Source organism: Bos javanicus, chromosome 13 (genome assembly GCF_032452875.1).
Source record: "Bos javanicus breed banteng chromosome 13, ARS-OSU_banteng_1.0, whole genome shotgun sequence".
Classification (NCBI taxonomy): domain Eukaryota; kingdom Metazoa; phylum Chordata; class Mammalia; order Artiodactyla; family Bovidae; genus Bos; species Bos javanicus.
In genome coordinates this window covers 43,521,142-43,548,171 of record NC_083880.1, presented here as the reverse complement: position 1 = coordinate 43,548,171, position 27,030 = coordinate 43,521,142, and the positions used below count along the sequence as shown (strand labels likewise).

Sequence of the window (27,030 nt, the reverse complement as noted above, 5' to 3'; positions counted from 1 at the left end):
CCTTTCATCTCAAGGAAATGCCTCCTTCCTCTAGTTCTGGGTTCTCCCCGCAGTTTAGAAGGAAAGCATTCCACTTTTCCACCCAGAATTTTGTAAACAGGGATACTGTTATAGATTCTATTCACACCACCATAGAGGCCCTACTCTCTAGAATCATCTATCTACAAAGGTCTGATGAACAGGAGGGGAGGATAGACAGACATCTGGCTCCAGGACAAGAAGGAGGTTCTGAAGAGCATGAGGGAGAGGAGCCGAGCTGCTCACCTGGTTGCAGACAGACTTGTACTTGAGTCTCAGCTTGTTCAGGATCTTCTCCAGCTGCTTGTGGTTGCAGTTGGACACCCCAATGGACTCGGTCAGCCTGTATCCTTACACATCTCCAAGACCTGAGAGGGAGGGGTGGTGGACAGTCACATGGAATGGGCAATAGAACAAGAATTAATGCTGAAAAACATCAGTAATCACACTCATTCATCAAGAATTACCCTTGACTATCAAGAAGAAAAATTGGGAAGAAGGTCATGATATAAAAAGAAAAACTACTGCCCCACCTTAGAAAAACTCCTGAGAAGTCATATCACATAGAAGGAAAAAGATGGCTGTCTAAACTGTCCCAAATTCTCTTCCTCCGTTCCTCTCTGTGAACATCTCAGCAATGGTTTCCTCCACACAACTCCAGCATCCATTCCCTTAGATTCATGAGCTTCTGAGTCTGATGGTCCACAGCCCATTCTCACAGGTGGAAGAAATGAAGGAGGTTCCCCCTCTGCTGACTCCTCCCCTGGTTCTCACCTCCCTGGACTCACCTCCCACATACGAGAGAGATCCACTGAGTCAAATATCAGTTTTCCATTTTCATCTTTGGGGGATAATTCCTCCCCTGGCTGGAATAGAAGCAGTCATTTATGTCACAAAATAATTTATCTGCATTTAGCCAGGTTGCCAGGCACCAGGGATAAAACCTCCATCAGGTAGGTTTACAAATTTCTAAATACCAGTGTTTGCAAAGTGATTTGCATATATGGAGTTGTCAGCAATACCTTTAGGAAGGAGGCTTATCCCAATCTCTTAACCAAAGTTAACCAAAGCTGTAGAAGTTAACCAAAGCTGTAGAGGTTAAAGAATGAAAGTTGATTAATAATAAACTAGGTAAATTTTTTTTTTTTGTCTTACTGCATGGTTTGTGAGATATTACTTCCCCGACCAAGGATGGAATCTTGGCTCATGGCAGTAAAGCACCAAGTCTTAAGCACTGAACCACCAGGGAACTCTAATACTTTAGGAATATACCAATAAGCATAGTTCAGCAAACAACTCCTAACCAAAGGACCCTATTATGTAATTGTCAAAAGTGATTGGCACAATCACTTGCACACGTGCACACACACAATACACACAGTACCTTTGAAGTGCAGAATATGTCTTCTCTCTTCACAGTGCCATCTTCAAGCTTGCTTTGAATGACCTGGCCAATCTCCTATTCATTTTGGTAGGCATGAGCACAGTCAATATGGTGGAACCCAACCTCTATAGCGAATGGGGTGAATTCCAGAGCATCCCTCTTAGCAACCTACATAAGCAACAAAGGTAGAAGTTGAATATCCACATAAGATATTGCTAGACACAAGCTTTGATCTTCCCAAGAATCAACTTTTTTCTGTGTCTTTGATTAGTTCTGTATGTGTAGTAATGAACCCATGACAGTTTCCCTTAACATTCCTAATAAGTAATTAAATGAACACTACCCAGGAACCCTTCAACTTCAGGTGACCAGTGGCTGGATTGCTGGTATCAGAGGATGGCAAAACCACCTTTAGGTTCAGTGACTTGATGAAAGAACTCAAAGGACTCAACAAAATGTTGTAGTCATGAATATGATTTATAATGTGAGGTGTTTGAAGCAAAATGATCAAAGTTACAAGGTGCCTAGTAAAGTATCAAGAACCAAGGTAAAAGATTCTAAGACTTCTACCTAGCAGTGAAGCCACACAGAATACACCCCCCAAAAAATGACTGTATCTTTTCAAGGTGTACAATGTGATATTCTCATATAGGTTATTCTTGTTATTTACTTGCTTAGTCGTGTCTGACTGTTTGCAACCCCATGGACAGCAGCACTCCGGTTTCCCTGTTCTTCACCATCTCCCAGAGTTTGCTCAAACTCATGTCCATCGAGAGAGTAATGCCATCAAACCTTCTCATCCTCTGTCCCCTCCTTCTCCTCTTGCTCTAAATCTTTCCCAGAATCAGGGTGTTTTCCCATGAGTTATCACTAGCATCAGGTAGCCAAAGTATTGGAGCTTCAGCTTTAGCATCAGTCATTCCAAGGAATATTCAGGGTTGATTTTCTCAAGGATTGACTAGTTTGATCTGCTGGCTGTCCAAGGGACTCTCAAGAGTCTTCTCCAACATCACTGTTCAAATGCATCAATTCTTTGGTGCACAGCCTTCTTTATGGTCCAGCACTTACATCCATACACAAACATGACTACTGGAAAAACCATAGCTTTGACAATATGGACCTCTGTGGGCAAAGTAATGTCTCTGCTTTTTAATACACTGTCCAAGTTTGTTATAGCTTTTCTCCCAAGGAGTAAGTGTCTTTTAATTTCCTGGCTACATCCATTCACATTAATTTTGGAGACCAAAAAAAAAGAGTCTGTCACTGTTTCCATTGTTTCCCCATCTATTTGCCATAAAGTTATGGGACAGGATGCCATAATCATAGTTTTTCAATGTAAGCCAGGTTTTTCACTTTCCACTTTCATCTTCATCAAGAAGCTGTTTAATTTCTCTTCACTTCTGCCATTATGGTGGTGTCATCTGCACATCTGAGGTTATTGATATTTTTCACGGCAATCTTGATTCCAGCTTGAGCTTCATCCAGCCTGGCATTTCTCTGGATTGTACTTACTCATGTAAGTATCCACTCTTAATAATTACCACAAGCAAGCTAGTAAACAGAAGCACTACCTCACATAGCTACCTTTTGGAGGTGCTTGTAAGAAGATTTATATCTAGTCTCTACAAAATCTGAAGATATAACCCATAATTTTTAACTATGGGCTTCCCTGGTGGCTCAGAGGTTAAAGCGTCTGCCTGGAATGCAGGATACCCGGGTTCAATCCCTGGGTTGGGAAGATGCCCTGGAGAAGGCAATGGCAACCCACTCCAGTACTCTTGCCTGGAGAATCCCATGGAGGGAGGAGCCTGGTAGGCTACAGTCCATAGGGTCGCAATGAGTTGGACACAACTGAGCAACTTCACTTTCACTTTCAAACTTGCTGTACATCAGGTCTCCAGAATTATGCATCTTATAACTGAAGGTCTGTACCCTTGACTAACATCTTTCCATTTTTCCCAGTCTTGTCATCAGCCTCTGCTCACCATACCTCTACTCTCTCTTCTACAAGTACCACTATTTAGGATTCCACCTACAAGGATATCATGCAGTATTTGTCTTTCTATTTCTGGCTTACTTAGCTTAATGTTCTCCCAGTTATTCTGTGTGATTGCAAATGGGTTAACTTTGTCTTCAATGCTCAATAATATTCCATTTCTTTTTATGTGATTCAAAATCTTTCCCATTTCAAGGAGGTAGATAATTGGTATAACACAGTTCTGCTGGGTCTAGTTCTGGTTTTTCTTAAATGCATGGACATTTGGGAATGGGCTTCCCTGGTGGCTCAGATGGTACAGAATCTGCCTGCAATGCAGGGGACCTGGGTTCAATCCCTGGGTTGGGAAGATGCCCTGGAGAAGGGGAAGGCTACCCACTCCAGTATTCTGGCCTGGAGAATTCCATGGACTGTACAGTAGATGGGATCGCAAAGAGTCGAACGTGACTGAGTGACATTCACTTTTGGGGATGTACCTGGGAATGAGCCCATGAGCTTCAGTAACAGCCCTTTCACTTTCCTCCCCTCAACCCAGTGTGCTCTACGAAGTAAACAAATTCTGTCTTCTATCAGCAAAATGTCTCTTAATAATTTTTCCATTTTAAAAATTAGAATAGTGAGCCTCAAAGTATAAGTCCAGTCCCTTGTCACATCTATTCTAAACGCAAGATAGAAAACTTTCTAGCTTCCAGTCTAGAGACTTGTCCACTAGCCCCTATTTGACCAAGCACTGCAGACCATACTTTAATAAAAACACATTACAAAACCCCAGGATACATCACAAAATCTGGCCTGTAAGATTGCATCTTATCCCCTCTAGTGATACTATGGTTCCCATCAGAAGAAGTTTCCAAGCAGAAACAGAAGCACAAGGCAAAAAGCATCTGGAGTGTTTCTTGCCTGGCACCAAGCAGGTATCCCACAGTAGAAAAGCAATTCTCTTCCATTAATTTTCAGTCATCTCATCTTCAGGACCTTCCACTTCAAATACTTCTCTGGGTCCTGTATTATTGGAAGCAGGAAAGAGCTCTTAAACTAATAAAATGTACAGAGAAAACTTGCAACTGCAGTCACCCACAAAGGAAAGCAGCTGACAGTCAGTGATCTTGACAGCCGAGTCTCACCTCTTCTGCCAAGCTGGAAAAGAGACAGAAACTGGAGGGGAACCCAGACCCAGAGTAATCTACAGGGAGCACAGTTTCATACCCTGATGCAGAGTGAAGACTGAATGCTCTCTCCTCTTTCCTAGGGCATGGTTCTGGCCCCGTAAGTGGAATGATGTGATCCTCCCAGAGTTGCACAGGAGCTCAGTGCTTGACAACCCAAGTCTCTTTCACTCATGTTACATCCACTACTATTTATGTCTTGACCCACAACCACCCAGGTTACTTCTGGAGGTGTATAGGTTCCAAATCCCAGGACAGGAATGAAGTGGCCATCATTAAGTTTCACTCTCTGGCTTTTGGGATCCATTGCCTATTTCTCCTTGGAGTAAGCAGACTGATGTTTTCCTTCTTCCTTCACAGGTTAGGAATAACAGGAAGGTAACACCCCAGCTGCACCATCCAATGTTAGCAGATATGTTGTAGGAGGAGCATGATTAAACCAGTGCCCATTGAGTAAGAACAGGATTGAAATCAGTTAGCTTGTTTGCTTTTTTTTCTTGCAGTAGAACATTATTATATAATGATGATATGAGCTGAACAGTTATTGACCATATTTTAGACTAAAAACTTCCACAAGAGCAATATTTTTTATTTTTCTATTAAAAAGCCAATCTCGATCAAACATCAGTTGAAACAACAATCTACAGTACAAACATACACACATACACAAATCACACAATCTCAAAGCATTTATAAGCATTTTTGAAAATGTAATCCCTTTATAAAGAATCAAAACTTCAAATGAAAATAAATTTGCCTTTTTACATTTTCCACTAGCAAAATTATTATGCTTTACGGACCTGACTGGTGAAATCCTGAATATGATATGGAAACCAGAAATTTTGGCAAAGAGCTTATTGGAAGTTAATTATTAATAGTTTTAGGATATCCTGTGCAGTGTGCAAAGAGACTCTAGTGTTTATACATTGTACTTAGTTATATAACTCTAATAGTACTCTCATAATGTAACTGACACATATTTTACATAATTTACTAACTGTTCACATTGTTCATAAAAGAAAAACCTATAAACAAAATACAACAAATTTGGAAATAGTAATGGAAATTGTGATGCACTTATAGACGGGGATATTGTGAAGACAAATAAAATTTAACATGTTCAGCAATGTCAGCAAAATGGTGAGATGGGAGGACTGAAGTCTCCCGTGGAAAGACAAGAAAAGAAAGAGAAGGCAGCTGAAAAACCTCATAGGAACTCTGTAAAACAGTCAAACAAAGATCTATAGCACAAAAAGTGAACAGGCAACTAGGAAAAATCCAGAACAGAATGACAAAAAAATTTCATTGTGTATTATTCACCTGTACCCTCCTCCTACCTGGGCAGTGCAGTCTTGATCAGTTCCAGTTGCCTCCCTCAAACCAGAATGATCAGAGGAAACCTTATGTGTAATGTTCCAACCTACCTGGGTACTGTCTGGAGACTGGCGTCTGTTCCACTTAACTCTAAACTTAAACTGAAGAGCAGCTGGAGTGGCTATTACAGCTACAGGAGGAATATATATATATATATATATATATATATACACACACACACACACAGGGATTCAAGGACAAAGGAATAAAGGTGGAGATATAGACTAGATCATGTATTAATAAAACCCTGAATAGAACTGGGGTGTGGTTTGGGGGGACATAAGGCATTCAAAAAACAGTCAAATTTACGGGAATCAGAAAGCCATTCTTGGGCCAGGCACGATGATGACTCAGAAATGACTGAGACCCCTCGGCTTTCCTGTTGGGCTGATCCCAGGACTATGAGCATGATGAGCAAACTAATGAAGAAAAGTCACGACAAAAAACAAATCTAGCCAAATTTTTACCTGTTGTTTCAGGTACCCAATTATGAACACAGACACACACAGGAACACACACAGCAACATACACAGCAACGTACACAGAGACATCTGGACAGGGCAAGGGTGAGGAGGGGCAGTGCACACTTATAAGGGGTGGAATGAGTTTGGACCCCTCCATCAGAGTTCTGCCCCAGCACCTTGGGACCCACATGGCCCAGTAGGGTCGGGACACCCAGTGAGCACAGAAACCTCTGCTCATACTTGGCTTTGGGGCAACCTCTCTTTCCCCCTCCCACCAAGCTGCCAGCTGCCAGCTGCCAGCACGCCCTGGAGAAGGGGTGACCCTGCCAACATCAGCTCCAGCTCTGCTCCAGGTCCTCTGGGCAAAAAGACTGCTCAGGGACCCGTCCACACATGGACACCCCTGCAAGACCAAGACACATAATTTTCACCTAATTTCATAGGGATGCTTCCCTTGTGGCTCAGCTGGTAAATAATCAGCCTGCAATGCAGGAGACCTGGATTGATCCCTGGGTTGGGAAGATCCCCTGGAGAATGGAACAGCTACCCACTCCAGTATTCTGGCCTGGAGAATTCCATGGAGTATACCATCCATGGGGTCGCAAAGTGTCGGACACGACTGAGCAACTTTCACTTTCACTTTCTCCCATTCTGATGGTTGACTTTTCACTTTGCTTATAATGTCCTTTGCTGTGCAAAAGCTTTTAAGTTTACTCAGGTCCCACTTGTTTACTTTTGTTTTTATTTCTATTACTCTAGGAGGTGGGTCATACAGGATCTTGCTTTGTTTTATGTCATCGAGTCTTCAACCTGTTTTCCTCTAAGAGTTTTACAGTTTCCGGCCTTACATTTAGGTCTTTAATCCATCTGGAATTTATCTTTGTGTATCATGTTAGGAAGTGTTCTAACTTCATTCTTTTATATGTGCCTGTCAAGTTTTCCCAGAACCATTTATTGAAGAGGCTGTCTTTGCCCCATTGTATGTTCTTGCCTCCTTTGTCAAAAATAAGGTACCCATAGGTACATGAGTTTATTTCTGGGCTTTCTATCTTATTCCATTGGTCTATATTTCTGTTTTTATGCCAGTACCATACTGTCTTGATGACTGTAGCTTTGTAGTATAACCTGAAGTCAGGAAGGTTGATTCCTCCAGCTCCATTCTTCTTTCTCATGACTGCTTTCACTATTTGGGGTCTTTTGTGTTTCCATATGAACTGTGAAATTTTTTCTTCTAGTTTTTCTAGGAAAATGCCATTGGTGATTTGATAGGGATTGCATTGAATCTGTAGATTGTGTTTAGTAGTATACTTATTTTCACAATATTGATTCTTCACATCCAGGAACGTGGAATGTCTCTCCATCTGATATGTCATCTTTGATTTCTTTCATCAGTGTCTTATAATTTTCTGTGTACAATTATTTTGTCTCCTTAGGTAAGTTTATTCCTAGATAATTTATTCTTTTTGTTGGAATAGTGAGTGGGATTGATTCCTTAATTTCTCCTTCTGATTTTTCATTGTTAGTATATAGAAATGCAAATGATTTTTGTGTATTGATTTTGCTAAATTCACTGATTAGCTCTAGTAATTTCTGATAGTATCTTTAGGGTTTTCTATGTACAATATCATGTCATCAGCAAACAGTGAGAGCTTTACTTCTTTTCCGATTGAATTCTTTTTATTTCTTTTTATTCTGAATGCTGTATCTAGGACTTTCAAAACTATGTTGAATAATAGTGGTGAAAGTGGACACCCTTGTTTTGTTCCTGATCTTAGGGGGAATGCTTTCAGTTTTCACCACTGAGAATAATGTTTGCTGAAGGCTTTACTATATGTAAAGCTGAAGGCTTTACATACATGGCCTTTACTATGTTGAGGTAGGTTCCTTCTATGCCCACTTTTTGAAGAGTTTTAATCATAGATGGGTGCTGAATTTTGTCAAAGGCTTTTTCTGCATCTATTGAGATTATCATATGGTTTTTATCTTTCGATTTGTTAATATGGTGTATCACGTTGATTGACTTGCATATACTGAAGAATGCTTGCATCCCTGGAATGAACCAAACTTGATCATGGTGTATGAGCTTTTTAATTTGTTGTTGAAGTCTGTTTGCTAAAATTTGGTTGAGGATTTTTGCATCTATGATCAGCAGTGATATTGGCCTGTAGTTTTCTTTTTTGTGTGTTGTCTTTGCCTGGTTTTGAGATCAGGGTGATGGTGACCTCATAGAATCAGTTTGGAAGTGTTCCTTCCTCTGCAATTTTTTGAAATAGTTTTAGAAGGATAGGCATTAGCTCTTCCCTAAATATTTGATAGAATTCTCCTGTGAAGACATCAGGTCCTGGGCTTTTATTATTTTGGAAATTTTTGATCACAGCTTCAATTTCAGTGCTTGTAATTGGGTTGTTCATAATTTCTATTTCTTCCTGGTTCAGTCTGGGAAGATTGAACTTTTCTAAGAATCTGTCCATTTCTTCCAGGTTATCCATTCTATTGCCATATAATTGTTCATAATAGTCTCTTATAATCCTCTATATTTCTGCCCTGTCTGTTGTAACCTTTCCTTTTTCATTTCTAATTTTGTTGATTTTATTTTTCTCTCTTTTTTTCTTGATGAGTCTGGCTAAGTTCAGTTCAGTCACTCAGTCCTGTCTGACTCTTTGCGACCCCATGAACTGCAGCACGCCAGGCCTGCCTGTCCATCACCAACACCCAGAGTTCACCCAAACTCAAGTCCATCGAGTCAGTGATGCCATCCAGCCATCTCATCCTCTGTCGTCCCCTTCTCCTCCTGCCCTCAATCTTTCCCAGCATCAGGGTCTTTTCAAATGAGTCAGCTCTTCGCATCAGGTGGCCAAAGTATTGGCCAGCATCAGCTCCAGCATCAGTCCTTCCAATGAACACCCAGGACTGATCTCCTTTAGGATGGACTGGCTGGATCTCCTTGCAGCCCAAGAGGCTCTAAAGAGTCTTCTCCAACACCACAGTTCAAAAGCATCAATTCTTCAGCACTCAGCTTTCTTCAAAGTCCAACTCTCGCATCCATACACGACCACTGGAAAAACCATAGCCCTCAATTTTGTTTATCTTCTCAAAGAATCAGCTTTTAGTTATATTAATCTTTACTATTGATTCTTTTATTTCTTTTTCATTTATTTCTGCTATGATCTGTATAACTTCTTTCCTTCTACTAACTGGGGCGGGGGGGGGGGGGGTTGTTCTTCTTTTTCCAGTTGTTTCAAGTATAAAGTTATGTTGTCTATTCGAAGTTTTTCTTGTTTCTTGAGGTAGGATTGTTTTCCTATAAACTTCCCTCTTAGAAGTGCTTTTCCTGCATCCCATAGGTTTTGAGTTCTCATGTTTCATTGTCATTTCTTTCTAGAAATCTTTTGATTTCCCTTTTGATTTCTTCAGTAACCTATTGGTTATTTAGAAATGTATTATTTAATTTCCATGTGTTTGTGTTTCTTACAGTTTTTTACTTGTAATTGATATCTAGTCTCATAGCACTGTGGTCGAAAAGATTCTTGATACGATTTCAATTTTCTTAAACTTACTGAGACGTGACTTGTGACCCAAGATGTGCACTTGAGAAGAAGGTGTATTCTTCTGCATTTATATGGAATATCCTGAAGATATCAATGAGATCCGTCTCATCTCATGTATCATTTAAGACTCGTGCTTCCTTATTAATTTTCTGTTTTGATGATCTGTCCATTGGAGTTAGTGGGTGTTAAAGTCTCCTACTATTATTCTGTTACTGTCAATTTCTCCTTTTATGTCTGTTACTGTTTGTCTTATGTATTGAGGTGTTCCTATGTTGGGTGCATAGACATTTACAGTTGTTATGTCTGCCTCTTGGATTGATCCCTTGATCATTATGTAGTGTCCTTCCTTATCTCTTGAAATATTCTTTATTTTAAGGTCCATTTTGTATGATATGAGGATTGCTACCCCAGCTTTCTTTTGCTTTCCATTTGCATGGAATATATTTCTCCATCCTCTCACTTTCAGTCTATATGTGTTTTGAGGTCTGAAGTAGGTTTCTTGTAGACAACACATATATGGGTCTTGTTTTTGTATCCCTTCAGCCAATCCGTGTCTTTTGGTTGGTGCATTTAATCCATTTACGTTTAAAGTAATTATTGATACATATGTTCCTATTGCCATTTTCTTAATTGTTAGGGTTTGATTTTGTAGATCTTTTTCTTCTCTTGTATTTCTTGACTATAGAAGTCCCTTTAACATTTGTTGTAAAGCTGGTTTGGTGGTACTGAATTCTCTTAACTTTTGCTGGTCTAAAAAGCTTTTGATTTCTCCATCAATCTTGAATGAGATCCTTTCCACATAGAGTAATCTTAGTTGTAGATTTTTCCCTTTCAGTACTTTAAAAATATTCTGCCATTCCCTTCTAGCCTGCAGAGTTTCTGCTGCAAGATCAGCTGTTAAATGTATGGGGTTTCCCTTGTATGTTACTTGTTGCTTTTCCCTTGCTGCTTTTAATATTTTTTCTTTGTGTTTAATCTTTGTTAGTTTAATTAGTATGTGTCTTGATGTGTTTCTCCTTGGGTTTATCCTGTATGGGACTCTTTGTGATTCTTGAATTTAATTGACTGTTTCCTTTTCCATGCTGGGAAATTTTCAACTATAATCTCTTCAAAAAGTTTCTCTTACACTTTCCTTTTCTCTTCTTCTTTGGGGACTCCTATAATTTGAATTTTGGTGCATTTGATATTGTTCCAGAGGTCTCTGAGACTATCCTCAGTTCTTTTCATTCTTTTTACTTTATTCTGCTCTTCAGGAGTTATTTCCACCATTTTATCTTCCAGCTCATGGATTCGTTCTCTGCTTCATATATGCTGCTATTGATTCCTTCTAGAATATTTTTAATTTCAATAATTGTGTTGTTTGTCTCTGTATGATTATTCTTTAATTCTTCTAGGTCTTTGTTAATTGATTCGTACATTTTCTCCATTCCGTTTTTAAGGTTTTGTGTCATTTTTACTATCATTATTCTGAATTCCTTTTCAGGTGGTTTGCCTATTTCATCTTCATTTATTTGGACTTCTGTGTTTCTAGTTTGTTCCTTCATTTGTGCACTGTTTCTCTGCCTTTTCATTCTTTTTTTTAACTTATTGTGCTTGAGGTTTCCTTTTCCTAGGCTTCAAGGTTGAATTCTTTCTTCCTTTTGGTTTCTTCCCCGCCCCCCGCACCCCTCCCCCCACCCACCGCCAAGGTTGGTGCAATGATTTGTGTAAGCGTCATATAGGGTGAGATTTATGCTATTTTTTTGTTGTTTGTTTATTTTTCCTCTGATGGGCAAGGCTGAGTGAGGTGGTAATCCTGTTTGCTGATGATTAGGTTTGTATTTTTGTTTTGTTTGTTGTTTGGATGAGGTGTCCTGCACAGGGTGCTACTGGTGGTTGGGTGATGCCAGGTCTTGTATTCAAGTGATTTCCTTTGTGGGAGTTCTGACTATTTTATACTTCCTAGGATTAGTTCTCTGGTAGTCTAGGGTCTTGGATCAGTACTTCCACGCCAGAGGCTCAGGGTTCGATCTCTGGTCAGGAACAAAGACTCCACAAGTGGTTTGTTATGGCATTAAGTGAGATTAAAGCACATACTCAAAAATAGGAAACCAAAGATGAACTCCAGACAAATGAGAATTACAAAATCAGGCAAATAATAATTAAAATGATGGAATATACACATATACATATACATCCATAAGCAAAATCAAGAGAGTCCAACAAAAATAAAGTACGATCGACTGACTCAGAGAACAAAGGATACCAAAAATGATATCTACCAGTTAAGAACAAAACTAATGAAAGCACAAACTGGAAAACTAAACTAAAGCAAGGCGCCAAGTGGGGAATAAAACAATGAAAACAAAACTAACAAATATGTTGAGAGGAAAGGAGAGATAGAAAAGAAAGAAAGAATAGATATGCAAAGCTAAACAGAGGTAGATAAAAAAGATTTATATATATTAAAGATTAACTGCTAGGGGGAAAGAACAGTAGGAAAAGCAAACAAAGGAAGGTTTTAAAAAATTAAAGTTAAAAAAATTTTTAAGAGAAAAACAAAAAAGGAAGAGGAATGAAAAAACAAAACAACAAAAAAGAAAACTCCACAGAGCTGCAAAGGCCCAACATAGAGGCAGAGGTTTATAACAACAATAAAAAGTGTGATTAAAAAAAAAAAAAAACAAACCTCAAAAGCTTAACTAGATTTCATAGTGCCAATAAAATCAGCAACTACAATGGGGGTGGGGGGGAGGAAAAAAATACAAAAGATACATAAGAAACTATACAGCAAGTAAAAACGAGAATAGTAAATGTTTTTCTTGAGTCACTGCTGTCAGGATCCTTTCCTTCTCTTTGAATTACAGTCCACCTCACCTCCCTAGGATCCCCCCCCCAACACTGTGCCGGTTTCTGGACCTGCTGTGGGGGCAGTTCAGATTCTAATCTGTTCCTACTCCTGTGTGTTCTTGCCTCCAATGTCCACAGCTATCAGAACTAGTGCGTTTTCTTTTGTGGGATCTCTCAATGTCCTTTTATATATTCCATAAACACAGATTCTGCATAGTTGATTGTGTGGATTTAACTTGTACAACTTGTACAACTGGTGGGAAGGTTTTGGGTCCTCTTCCTTAGCCACACTGCCCCTGGATTTCAATTGTGGTTTTATTTCCACCTCTACATGTGGGTCATCCACTGGGGTTTGCTCCTAAGGCTGCCCTGGAGAACTTGGGTTTGTCCCAGTGAGGGCCAGGTGTGGAGGTGGTGTAGCTGTTTGGGTTGCAGGGATTCTGGCAGTACCGGGTACTCAGAGGAGTTGGCAGCTAAAGCATCAGGAAATATAGTGCTCTAGAAGGGTATGGCAACCTGTATTGTCCAATACACTCCAGTATTCTTGCCTGGAGAGCCTCCTGATAGAAAAGCCTGGCAGGCCACAGTCCACAGGATGGCAGAGAGTTGGACACGACCGAAGAGACCCCATGTGCATAGACACAAGACTTTTTTTTTTGCCTGTGACAGTTCTTCCCCAGTGGGGGTTGAACATGAAGGTAGCACAGCTGCTTGGGTCATGGGGACTATGGTGGCACCAAATGTTCAGGGACACGGACTGCCTGAGCCACTGGAGTATTGACCCTATCAGAGTCTTTTTTCAAGTCTCTGGTACCTAGCCATCAGAAGGCCTCTTTGGCGACTCTTTGTCCATAGCTCCGGCCCTCTCAGGCACTTAGAGGGCTCCCTTGCTTGGGGTCCTTCCCTGTTGTTCCATGCATCAGCCACATAGAGGGCCCCCTTCCCGGTGCCACACCCTGCCCCAGGGTGGGGTCCTATTCTGTAAATCGGCACATGAGGCACTTAAAGGGGCACTCCGAGTGGGGTCCTCCTCTGTAGTTCCCTGCCTCAGGTGCTTGATGGGTCAGTCTCTCTATTGTTCAGCTGCGCATGCTGGTGTGTGGGGAGAGAGAGGCTATGGTGATGGCTCCATCCCCTGTGCGTGACTTGGCATTTCCCACCACAGACTCCTCCCTCACATCCCCTCATGTGTCTCTCCACAGCAGCCCTTGCCCTGGGATTGCTCCACAATACCTAAGCTCCAGCTCCCAGCCACTGCATCTTCTAGGGGACTTGCATCCCTGTCCAGGGTGTGTATGGCTGCAGCAAGAACTATCTGATTATCATTCTATTCAGGCTGCCACAGATCAACTACTTCACACTCAGCCTTAAATGCTTCTCCTCTGACTCAGACAGTTGCCCCGCTGTGGGGATTGGACTCCTGCTTCAGTTCCCCCATTCGCTGAGGGCAGGTTCAGTCCTACTAACACTCCAGTTTTTCCCTCTAGTTCCTTCATCCTACGGAGTTTTGTGTGGTTCCATATATTCTTTTCCACTGGTCAGGTCCTCCTGTCCGCTGTCAGCTGGTGTTCTGTATGCACTTCTGTGTCTGAAGGTGTATTCCTGGGGTATCCGAGGAGAGAGATATACTCCATGTCCACCTACTCATCTGCCATCCTGTTCCTCTACCGAGTGACTTTTTAAAAAAATCAGCTCATGTAACTACTATGCTCAAAACCCAAAATGTAATTCTCCATTTCTCTCAGAGTAAAGTCCTTTCAAAAATCTACATGACACAGACCTCCTGGCCCCACTGGCTCTCTGGCCTTCTCTCCACCTCACTAAACTCCACCCACATCAGCTGACTTGCTGGCCCTTAAATATTATATGAATACTCATACTTCCTTGACCAGCATTTTCTGTTCCAGAGAAATGCAGGGAGCACTATCACTATGTTTCAAGGCTCTTTCTTGTACAAATGAAAGTTGTGTGGGATGAAGTGTAGTTGGCTCCTCTGTCTAACAGCTGTACAGAAATGGGAGAGATTGTGTAGAAATATCTCCTACAGGCACTTGCCCATTTCTTACAGCTAAATACTCCTGATTTTGTTCACAGGCTCAGCCTCCACTAGACTATCAACTCAAGAATGTCTCATTTTAATTAATATCTATTGATAAAACAATTCCTAGGCAAACGATTAAGAAATTAAATGAATAAGATTTGCTGCCTTACAGTAAGCAAAATATAATGCTGGATTTGTAAATGGTATTTTTAGCTTACCAAGATAATTATGCTAAGTTAAAAAATAAATATACAACGTGTAGATTGATGACTACTTCTCTTTGTAAATAAAAAACCACTCACATTTGCACAGAAAAATGCACAAAAGTATTATTAAAATGGTTAATCACAGCTTATTTAGTTTTCAATCCTTTGCCTTCTATTTCCTAATTTTCTGTAATTTATATGTATAACCTTAATTATCAGAAAAAATAGTATTCTTACTTTGAAGTCTTTATTGTTTCATAAAGTGTTAAATGTTTTAAAAGGAAAAGCAACCTTTCAAAATTCTGACACTTCATTTAAGCACCTCCACCAAGTACAAGATCTTCTTCACCACCCTAGAAGCAAGACATTCTCAAAGAACCACGGTGAGAGCTGAGAATCAATATTCTTCAGAGAATGGAAACTCAGGATGACTGACACCACTGAAAGAGAAGAATGATTCATTTATTAAATCAGCCTTGTTGTCATAAAGAACATTATTCTGTGAATGTGGTCAGGGTGGGCTAAAACTCTAAATCTAGAAATATGTCCCTCGTTCTCCCCCGAAAAGCACACCTGCAGGTGTCTGCTCCATGTGCACACGGCACCTGCACATCCAGTCCCAACATTCACGTGTGATATTCACTCCACAGTGACAGGTAGTTGGATTCAGGTTACAATTTATATGAGAGCACAAGACTTAGGGCTAACTGTGGAGGTCCTTTCAAACACAGATAGAACTTCTTCAGTCCCTAGTTGATGAAAAGGTGAACAAATTAGCTGCCCTTTACCACACATTCATGGATAAGCAAATACTGAGCACTCCAAAAATACAGAGTACCTCCAGTAAGGAAATTGTCATCTATAGGAGGCTACCATGCGCACCTGAATAAGCATACAGCTCAAAGTGGGATCATTACCTTTTTAATTTAGTCAAACATTGGTTATGCAGTAATTACTATTACTGCTTTTTCATTTTCCCTATGTTTCTACTTTTCTTTCAGAATTTGTCTTTTTCAATTTGACTCATAAAAGAGTGCCTTCTGAGCAATTCCAAGTACGAGGAGCCTGGCTCAGGTCATTACTTGAGCCCACACAGAGTACAGAAAAGTAACTAACCACCTTTTTCTCAATTTTCATGTCTTTTATCAGAAGCATGATAGCTATAAAAACAATAGGGAGAGTTTTGAAACCTTTCACTGGAAACAAAATCTTCGTTTCACCAATAATTTGTATTCCCTTCTCTCTAAACTCCCTTCCAACATCTCCCTGTATGATTAGCCCTCTGTCCCTTCAATCCTGACATCTTCCTGCAGTAACTGGGCAGCTGGAATTCAATGTTAGTGACTAATTCAAAATCAAGAGGGTAGGGGCTCCCCAGGGGATGGACACCTGATGGACAAATATAACAATGGCGTGAGTCTTGACTCAAGAAACCGCAGAGACTCAGATGATCTTACCTGAGTGTGTCCTGCTAAGCAGTCACTCACTGGAGGGTCAATTAAGCTCATGATCTAGTTGTAATTCAGTTTTGTGGATAACAAAGATGAAGACATGGGAGTTGTAATAGGGAAGAAAGGGCAGTAAAGTGATCGATTTGTAGGAAGCAGATGGTGTCTTGGTGAAGAAATGTCCATTAGGGAGAATGTCCACCAGACACTTAGGGGACAGGGTAGGGCAGGCCCATGTGACATCGTAGCACTGATAGATGTTGGCCTTTCTAGGGCCCTCCTCCATAAAAAAAAAAAAAAAAAAAAAAAAACATCTACAGTACATTTTAGAGTTGTGTTGGGGTTAACATGATTGTGGGCTTCCGAGGTGGCTCAGTGGTAAAGATCCACCTGCAAAGCAGGAGACATGGGTTTGATCCCTGAGTCAGCAAGATCACCTGGAGAAGGAAATGGCACCTCACTTCAGTATTCTTGCCTGGGAAATCCCAGGGGCAGAGAAGCCTGGCAGGCTACAGTCCATGGGATACCAAGAGTTGGAAATGACTGAGTGACTAAATAACAACAACAAAACTTGAATGCAATTCATGATGGATTCATTACTATACAGTTATTATTAATATAATAATTTTCCACTGATGTAGAAAGAAATAGACATTAAACATGTTCACAGGACCCTGAAAGAATACAGGGCTGCAGGCACCTTGCCCTCTGTGTTTCCTGGGTCCCTAAGCCTTGAAAGCAGGTACACCAGGCACAGGAATTAGGGGCACAAAGTAGTGAATTCATCACGATGTCAACTCAGTGATTTTATTGATGGGCTGGCCTGGGCCCCATCACATTTCTCTTGGTCAGAGACAGAGCCCTGGAGGAAACCTCTGGTCTGAGGACTGCAGGAAGCCCCTAGTTTACTCCTACTCTAGAAATCAACACTGTTTTCCTAGGTTTAAGCTTTTAAAAAGCTAAGCTCTCCTGCTGACCTGCCTGCTACAGAAAACAGTATTTGTGGGAAACATCGGCAAGTCACTTACAGGTGAAGTTCGTAATATCTTATATTTCTGTTGAGGCCATCGATTGCTTTCATGTCTTCTGGAGTCAGTTCAAAGTCAAACACCTGGAAGAAAAGAAGAATCACATTGACCTCTCCCCCAAGGAGCTGGCCTACCCCTGGGGACTGGAGGACTTTCCAGCTGGATGGAGACAGAAAGAGGGGACAGGGAAGACATGTTTGTCCTCAGTTTCCAGATGAATAAGCCTGGGACCTTCTGCTGAGTTCTCACCTCTCCTTCCCACACCTTCTTCTCTGTCCACCTCACAAACATTACAGCGCATCAGTCGCTTATCTTTCTAAGTGAATCACTTGAGACAAAAAACAAGAAATCTAAAATCGTTTTTTTCCCAAACACACTGCTTTTAGACACACCTGACTTGATACCTGAACCTGAGTTGACATTAGACTGATTGCCTCTCACCAACATACCCTAAGGGTGACAGCATTCACCTGAAGCAATGCGGGAAGGAGGCTCCCCTGAGAAAGCCTGTTCAGGAATTTGATATCAAACTACTCATTATCTATGACTGAATCTAAAAAAAACTTTATGTATATGCCTTCCTGGAGAAAGTTATGAGAAGTGTTTGAACATTAAGGAACAACAAATTATTAAAAATTCACATCATAACAAGGAAATGGAAAGCTTAATTTTGTAGAGAAATTCATTTTCTCCGAAGTGATCTCTTGTTTCAATGCAACATGAACCAAAGACTTAAACACATATTCTGTTGTGAAAGTTGGTATAGTGGTACTGAATTTTAAATAAGAGAAGAGCTAGTCAAAAACAGCCAAGACATCCTTAAAATAGAAGAAAGTACCATACTGAAAAGCAAAACCTATTTTTTACTTCAGTAACACAGTACAGAAATCGTTAAATAGAAAAGAGTGGGCAGAAATGCACTTATGGACACTTGATATGTGGCAGAGTTGACAATGAAAATGTGGAAATGGACAGTTGTTTTTGTTATTCAGTCACTTAGTATGTCTGACTCTTTGTGACCCCAAAGGAAGAGGTTTTTCTCCCCACTCACTGACTGAGAATCATATCACTGTGCTGAAAAGAAGACTAGGTTAGTGGCCTTATTCTAGCCAATAAAAACTATACAGAGAAGTCTTCAGGCTCCTCCAACAAGAGCCACATCCACCTGCTAAAGCAGAACTCCCGAGCTGCTCAGCACTGAACTGCAAATGCACAAAAGAGCCCAGCCTGGAGGACAAGAGCTTAGCTGAGGGCAGGCTGATTTTCAAACCACAGATTCAGAGATACATACATGAACTCTGCATTAAATCCTGAAACTGGGGAGAGTTTCCTGTACAGCTAAGGGCACAATAATGGTCCCCTACAAGTAAATCAAAAGAGAAACAACCTAGCTAAAGTGGACAAAGTCATTAAGAGGAACTTCACAAAGACAGAAACTCAAAAAGATTAAATGTATGAAGATGAAAGCCTATTAGTACTCAGGGAAATACTAAATAAAACCACAATGCTTTGGAAGTTAAAGATAATTTTTCTGCCCCCAAATTCACATGTTATGGTGTTAAAAATGGAGCCTTTGACGGAGGAGTAGGTTATGATGGCAGAGCCATCACAAATGAGATTTCAAGAATATCATATTCATATAAGAGATTTGAGAGAGCTCTGTTTCCCCTCCAACATGTAAAGATACAAGGAGAAGCCTGTGACCTGGAGGAGAGCCCTCACCCAAGCACACGGACCCTGATCTCAGATATACAGCTTCACAACTGTGAGAAACAAATTTAATTTTTTTCACAGCCACTCAGCCTGTAGTGTTTTGTTAGAGCAGTTCAAACAGTCTAAGAAAAATCACATGATGCAATTTTATCAATTGAAAACAGAGAAACTATGATATTTTCCTTAGAAGCCCTCTGCCCACAGCCCTGCTCATCACCTGCATGTTCTCTTTGATCCACTTCTTGTTGTTGCCCTTGGCCAGAACCACAACTCCACGTTGTATCTGGTAGCGAAGGGCAACCAGAGCTGCCGTTTTCTTGTGCTTTTGGGCAATGGCAGAGAGAACCGGGTCCTCCAGGAGAACGGGGTGGTTCTGGTTCACCCTGGAAGGAATTTCAGAAATGCTGAGGAGCTGAGACCAAGCAGTTTCTAAAGAGGCTCCTCAAACAGACCAAGTAGGTCCACTCTAGACCAGTGCTTCCCAAAGTCTGGTCCAGGGACCAGCAGCATCAGCATCACTTGGAATCTTTTTAGAAATATAAATTCCATGGCTGAGCTGAAGACAAACTGAATCAGAACCTCAACTGAGTCATTTCCCATTCTGTGTTTACAGAGCTCTGCAGGTGATTTGGGTGCATTATTGAGTTGAGACCAGAATGCCAAATTGTGGATTATTTTCTTTAATTCTCTGGGGATGTTTTTCTTCTGCAGGCAAGGGCATGAATAGAGAAACAGTAGGGAAAGCCCAGGAATTCTTTATAAATTTCACTTTTTAAGGCATTGATAAAAATTGAGTAGTCTCAAAAATAAGAGACATTTATTTCATCATTATTTTTTTAGGATGTTCACAGAAATGCTTCAAATTGAAATTTCTTCTATCATCATATACCAAGCAGTTACATATTATCCAAATTTTAGATATGAGCTAAGTGAGGCTTGCAACATCTATTTTTACAAATGTGTTAATAATTAATAAGTAAATAATTACATCAGCTTGTGTCCCTGGTCTCAACTGGGGGATTATATATAGATTTCAATGCAGGCATTTGTTATTGATGAGTCTACAAGTCAATACAATGTATAAAAATTGTCTGGGTGATGGGAAGATAAAAGAGAAGGATTAATTTCATCCCACCTCTCTCTCCCCTCTGCCTATGAGAGTTTTCTGAGTACTGTGTTATTTAAATTGTTTCATCAAAAATTGAATTTCAGGGAAACTCCCAGATGTCTTCATTAGGATTCAATACCATTCTTTTACTCGTTGGGATCCCAGACCAGCATAGGCAACAAGAACAATTTCATGTGACTTGCAGAAATCCAACAGTTTGCTCTGGTTGAGATAAGGGTGACATTCCACCTGTAGAATGCCCAAAGAGAAGAGTGTCAGATTATATGCAAAGGCAATACTAATATGACAGAGAAAGATTAAAAGTTTTCAAAGGCTAAAGGGAAGACTAGAACATTAAATGAAAATGGGAAATGTCAACATTTACAGAGAAACAGAGAAAAGTGTATTTATACAGTTAATTTTATGATAGACATGGATGGGAGAACCAGTCCAATATTCAGTAATCAAAAGCTGCGCTCTACATTTGAGTAGATGTTCCTGAGTAAATATTTCATAATTTACTAGTATCACCTTGAACCTTTAACTTCACCCTCTAACCTGGATGATTTTCATCACCCCCAACACATTTTTCTGAACCATGCTCCCTGTTTAAGACTCATAAATGCTGAAACAACTAGACCAAGAATTCAGACACCAGAACCCCACACAAACCCTTAAAATCCATCTCAGCTGTTTTGACTCTTTATTAATTTACTTCTGATTCCATGTTTTCATCATCTTCCTTCCTGTATGCAGTTCTCTTCAGGGCACTTTTCCCTCCATCGGCTTATCCTTTCATCTCAGGGAAATGCCTCCTTCCTCTAGTTCTGAGTTCTACCCACAGTTTAGAAGGAAGGCATCCCACCTTTTCCACCCAGACTGTCAAGCAGAGATACTGCTACAGATTCTATTCACACCATCCAGAGAGGCTCTGCTCTCTAGAATCCTCTGACCCACAAAGGTCAGATGAACAGGAGGGGAGGAAAGACAGACATCAGGCTCCAGGGCAAGAAGGAGGTTCTGAAGAGCAGGAGGGAGAGGAGCAGAGCTGCTCACCTGGTTGCAGACAGGCTTATACTTTAGCCCTGGCTTGTTCAGGATCCTCTCCAGCTGTTTGTGGTTGAAGTTGGACACCCCAATGGACTTGGCCAGCCCTGCATCCTTACACTTCTCCAGGGCCTGGGAGGGAGGGGTGGTGAACAGTCATGAACAGTCACTTGGAATGGGCAATAGAATAAGAATAAATGCTGAAAAGCATCAGTAATCACACTCATCCATCAAGAATTACCTTTGACTATCAAGAAGAAAAACTGGGAAGAAGGTCATGATATAAAAAGAAAAACTCCTGCCCCCGCCTTAGAAAAACTCCAGAGAAGATATATCACACGGGAGGGAAAAGATACCTGTCTACACTGTCCCAAAATCTCCTCCTCCATTCCTCTCTGTGACCATTTAAGCAATGGTTTCCTCCACACAACCCCAGCATCCATGCCCTTAGATTCATGAACTGATGAGTCTGATGGTCCACAGCCCATTCTCACGGGTGGAAGAAATAAAGGGAGTTCCCCCTCTTCTGGCTCCTCCCCTGGTTCTCTCCTCCCCAGACTCACCTCCCACGTGCGACAGAAATCCACTGAGTCAAATATCAGTTTTCCATTTTCATCTTTTGGAAATAATTCCTCCCCTGGCTGGAATAGAAGGAGTCATTTTAGACATGTCACAAAATAATTTCTCTGCATTTACAGACTGCCAGGCACCAGGGAGTAAACCCCCATCAGGTAGGTTCACGAATTTCTAAATATTAATATTTGCAAAGTGATTTACACATATAGAGTTGTCAGCCTCCTTTAGGAAGGAGGCTTATTCCAAACTCTTACACTCAATATATGTTGTAATAAATACAATTTTTCTAGGTCCTAAAAGGGACTCATAGTGACTTCTCTGAATTTTGTCTGCTCCTTGTACTTGCCTATTTTGAAATCCTTTTCTGGACTGGGAATGGCAGTAAGTTACATGACATAATTTCCAGAATAAAAACTGCCGTCTTCATATGGCTAGATATCAGACTTTCTTTCCCCTCTGAGCATCAGGCGCCCTAGGGCAGGCATGGGAACCAGCAAGGCTATCTTCAGGTGGATATGGAATGTGGACAATCCACACATGCTCTCAAATAGTCATGACCATGAGCCTCAAACTGCCCCAAGGTCATATTTGCTTCCAATGGAAAATGTTCAGTAAAAAATAAAGTAAATCATGAGTAATGTCCTGATAAGGGATAGAAGAAAGGAGACATTTCTGAACACTGCTGCAAATCCTCAAAACTCTCTGTGTCTGAGACTTGCCATCTACATAGTCCACTAAGTGATTCTGCATTAATAGCTTGAGTTTATTTCTGTAACTTGAAATCAACAGTTCTAAGTAAACCATCATTCTTAATGGCTAAGTGCAGTCTACAAACCTCATCGTGAAGACAGGCAAGAGTGTAGGCAATGTCTCCCAATTTCCTATACAGTTAAGAGGTTTGACTCACCCAGAGGAAGCACCACCAAATCTGCTCAACTCAAAAGAGTAAAAACAAGATTAACTCATCATGTTCAATGTAAGGCAGTGTCATGCTCACCACAGCTGTACCAAACTCTTGGTTCATGAAATCCCCAGACACTCAGGAGTCATAACAAGGACTGTGTGCAGAACTGGCCGATTTTTATTTCCTTTAACTTTTCAGGCAGAGCCTCAGATTATTAACTCCTTTCAAAAAACTCAGTAAAAATATCACAAAGGATTATTTGGGGGATTCTACTCTAGTATAATCATCCTTTCAACCTACTAAGGGAAATCTTTATTCAACTATCCATGCAAGTTGATACACATTCTAACACAAGATATAACATTGATGTGATCACACAAATTTCTAACCTTCAGAGCCATTGGATAATGCATAATATAGAGATCGACATAGTCCAGTTGAAGATTTTTCAGTGACTTTTCCAAGGCTGGTCGGACCAACTCTGGTCGAAGGGAAGTCAACCAAAGCTGTAGAGGTTAAAGAATGAAAGTTGCATTAATAATACACAAGGTAATTTTTTTCTTTCTTTCTTTCTTTCTTTCTTTTTTTTTTTTTTGAGGCTTGTGGGATATTACTTTCCCTACCAAGGATGGAATCCCGGCTCATGGCAGTAAAGCACCAAGCACACTGAACCACCAGGGAACTCTAATACTTTAGGAATATACCAGTAAGCATAGTTCCCCAAACAACTCCACCAAAGGATCCTATTATGTAATTGTCATCTGGGCACAATCACTTGCACACGTGCACACACACAATACACACAGTACCTTTGAAGTGCAGAATATGTCTTCTCTCTTCACAGTGCCATCTGCAATCTTGCTTCGAATGACCTGGCCAATCTCCTCTTCATTTTGGTAAGCATGAGCACAGTCAATATGGCGGAACCCAACCTCTATAGCGAATGGGGTGAATTCCAGAGCTTCCTTCTTAGCAACCTACATAACCAACAAAGGTAGAAGTTGAATATCCACATAAGATATGGCTAGGCACAAGCTTTGATCTTTCCAAAAATCAACTTTTTTCTGTGTCCTTGGTTAGTTCTGTATGTATAGTGATGAACCCCTGACAGTTTCCCTTAACATTCCTAATAAGTAATTAAATGAACACTACCCAGGAACCCTTCAACTTCAAGTGATCAGTGGCTGATTGCTGGTATCAGAGGATGGCAAAATCACCTTTAGGTTCAGTGACTTGATGAAAGAACTCAAAGGACTCAACAAAATGTTGTAGTCATGAATATGATTTATAATGTGAGGTGTTTGAAGCAAAATGATCAAAGTTACAAGGTGCCTGGTAAAAGTATCAAGAACCAAGGTGAAAGCTTCTGAGACGTCTATCTACCAATGAAGCCACACAGAATACACCCCCAAAAAAATGTATCTTTTCAAGGTGTACAATGTGATATTCTCATATAAGTTATTCTTGTTATTCACATGTCTGACTTTGCAACCCCGTGGACAGCAGCACTCCAGGTTTCCCTGTTCTTCACCATCTCCCAGAGTTTGCTCAAACTCATGTCCATCGAGAGAGTGATGCCATCAAACCTTCTCATCCTCTGTCCCCTCCTTCTCCTCTTGCTCTAAATCTTTCCCAGAATCAGGGTGTTTTCCCATGAGTTGTCACTAGCATCAAGTAGTCAAAGTACTGGAGCTTCAGCTTTAGCATCAGTCATTCCAAGGAATATTCAAGTTTGATTTCCTCAAGGATTGACTAGTTTGATCTGCTGGCTGTCCAAGAGACTCTCAAGAGTCTTCTCCAACATCACTGTTCAAATGCATCAATTCTCTGGTGCACAGCCTTCTTTATGGTCCAGCACTTACATCCATACACAAACATGACTACTGGAAAAACCATAGCTTTGACAATATGGACCTTTGTGGGCAAAGTAATGTCTCTGCTTTTTAATACGCTGTCCAAGTTTGTTATAGCTATTCTTCCAAGGAGCAAGTGTCTTTTAATTTCCTGGCTACACACCATTCACAGTAATTTTGGAGACAAAAAAAAAAAAGAGTCTCTCAGTTTCCATTGTTTCCCCATCTATTTGCCATAAAGTTGTGGGACAGGATGCCATGATCATAGTTTTTCAAATGTGGAGTTGTAAGCCAGGTTTTTCACTCTCCACTTTCACCTTCATCAAGAGGCTGTTTAATTTCTCTTCACTTTCTGCCATTAGGGTGGTGTCGTTTGCATATATAAGGTTACTGATATTTCCCAAGTCAATCTTGATTCCAGCTTAAGCTTCATCCAGCCTGGCATTTCTCAGGATTGTACTTACTCATATAAGTATCCATTCTTAATAATTACCACAAGCAAGCTAGTTAACACCATCACCTCACATAGCTACCTTTTAGAAGTGCTTGTAATAAGATATAGATCTAGTCTCTACAAAATCTCAAGATATAGCCCATTATTTTTAACTATAGTCAACTTGCTGTACATCAGGTCTCCAGAATTATGCCTCTTATAACAGAAGGTTGTACCCTTGACCAACATCTTTCCATTATTCCCAGGCTTGTCACCAGCTTCTGCTCACCATACCTCTACTCTCTCTTCTATGAGTACCACTATTTTAGATTCCACCTACAAAGAGATCATTCAGTATTTGTCTTTCTATTTCTGGCTTACTTCACTTGTGATTGCAAATGGATTAACTTTGTCTTCAGTGCTCAATAATATTCCATTTCTTTTTATGTGATTCAGAATCTTTCCCATTTCAAGGAGGTAGATAATTGGTATAACACAGTTCTGCTGAGTCTAGTTCTGATTTTTCTTAAATGCATGGACATTTGGGAATGGGCTTCCCTGGTGGCTCAGATGGTACAGAATCTGCCTGCAATGCAGGGGACCTGGGTTCGATCCCTGGGATAGGAAGATCCCCTGGAGAAGGGAAAGGCTACCCACTCCAGTATTCTGGCCTGGAGAATTCCATGGACTGTACAGTAGATGGGATCGCAAAGAGTCAGACACGACTGAGTGATGTTCACTTTCGGGGATGTATCTGGGAATGAGCCCATGAGCTTCAGTAACAGCCCTGTCCCTTTCCTCCCCTCAACCCAATGTGCTCTATGAAGTAAACAAATTCTGTCTTCTGTCTGAAAAATGTCTCTTAATAATTTTTTCATTTTATAAATTAGAATAGTAAGCCTCAAAGTATAAGTCCAGTCCCTTGTCACATCTATTCTAAAGACAAAATAGAAAACTTTCTGGCTTGCAGTCCAGAGACTTGTCCATTAACCCCTCTTTGACCAAGCACTGCAGACTATACTCTAATAAAATCACATTACAAAACCCCAGGATACATTACAAAACCTGGCCTATAAGGTTGTATCTTATCCCCTCAAGTGATACTAAGATTCCCATCAGAAGTTTTCAAGCAGAAACAGAAGCACAAGGCAAAACACAGCTGGAGTGTTTCTTGCCTGGCACCAAGCAGGTATCCCACAGTAGAAAAGCAGTTCTCTCCCATTAGTTTTCAGTCACTTCATCTTCAGGATCTTCCACCTCAAATACTTCTCTGGGTCATGTATTATTGGAAGCAGGAAAGAGCTCTTGAACTAATAAAACGTACAGAGAAACCTTGCAACTGCAGTCACCCACAAAGGAAAGCAGCTGACAGTGATCTTGACAGCCAAGTCTCACCTCTTGTGCCAAGCTGGAAAAGAGACAGAAACTGGAGGGGAACCCAGACCCAGAGTAATCTACAGGTGAGCACAGTTTCATACCCTGATGCAGAGTGAAGACTGAATGTTTTCTCCTCTTTAATAGGGCATGGTTCTGGCCTGGTTAATGGAACAATGTGATCCTCCCAGAGTTGCACAGGAGCTCAGTGCTTGACAACCCAAGTCCTTTTCACTCATGTTGCATCCACTACTACTTATATCTCGACCTACAACTGCTACTGTTACCTCTAGAGGTGCATAGGTTCCAAATCCCAGGACAGGAATGAAGTGGCCGTCATTAAGTTTCACTCTCTGGCTTTTGGGATCCATTGCCTATTTCTCCTTGGAGTAAGCAGACTGATGTTTTTCTTCTTCCTTCACAGGTTAGGAATAACAGGAAGGTAACACCCCAGCTGCACCATCCAATGTTAGCAGATATATTGTAGGAGGAGCATGATTAAACCAGTGCCCATTGAGTA

General features: G+C 40.7%; 1 protein-coding gene and 1 non-coding gene across 5 annotated transcripts; one reads left to right on the top strand and one right to left on the bottom strand.

The window, feature by feature from the left end:
- Window positions 1–270: 270 nt before the first annotated feature.
- On the bottom strand, window positions 271–27,030 carry LOC133259251 (dihydrodiol dehydrogenase 3-like). 4 transcript variants are annotated; one of them, XM_061436497.1, is made up of 9 exons: window positions 26,798–27,017; window positions 23,660–23,827; window positions 23,240–23,356; window positions 21,934–22,011; window positions 21,380–21,502; window positions 20,463–20,572; window positions 19,433–19,598; window positions 17,503–17,585; window positions 15,255–15,466 (listed from the first exon to the last, which is right to left on the bottom strand). In XM_061436497.1, exons 1-9 carry the CDS (start codon window positions 26,879–26,881, stop codon window positions 15,424–15,426), a joined length of 972 nt encoding a protein of 323 aa, XP_061292481.1. In that variant the 5' UTR covers window positions 26,882–27,017; the 3' UTR covers window positions 15,255–15,423. The 4 variants fall into 4 exon arrangements, 3 of the variants coding, with proteins under 3 accessions (XP_061292482.1, XP_061292483.1, XP_061292481.1); XM_061436498.1 differs by lacking the exons at window positions 15,255–15,466; window positions 17,503–17,585; window positions 19,433–19,598; ... (1 more) ...; window positions 21,380–21,502; window positions 21,934–22,011 and adding exons at window positions 271–386; window positions 807–884 and having other exon boundaries at window positions 26,798–27,030; XR_009740330.1 differs by lacking the exons at window positions 15,255–15,466; window positions 17,503–17,585; window positions 19,433–19,598; window positions 20,463–20,572; window positions 21,380–21,502 and adding an exon at window positions 22,782–22,874 and having other exon boundaries at window positions 21,933–22,011; window positions 26,798–27,025.
- On the top strand, window positions 3,069–3,140 carry TRNAS-GGA (transfer RNA serine (anticodon GGA)). Its single transcript has one exon. It is a non-coding gene; the product is annotated as a tRNA-Ser (tRNA).

What these genes read in the sequence shown, in the direction of transcription:
- LOC133259251 (XM_061436497.1), bottom strand. Translation starts at nt 26,881, where the DNA reads ATGGATCCCAAAAGCCAGAGAGTGAAACTTAATGACGGCCACTTCATT. An exon ending in ACATATTCTGCACTTCAAAG is followed by an intron (nt 23,357 to 23,659) that starts GTACTGTGTGTA and finishes TAACCTCTACAG; the next exon opens with CTTTGGTTGACTTCCCTTCG. An exon ending in AGATATTACGAACTTCACCT is followed by an intron (nt 15,467 to 17,502) that starts GTAAGTGACTTG and finishes CTTCTCTTTCAG; the next exon opens with TGGTGTCAGTCATCCTGAGT.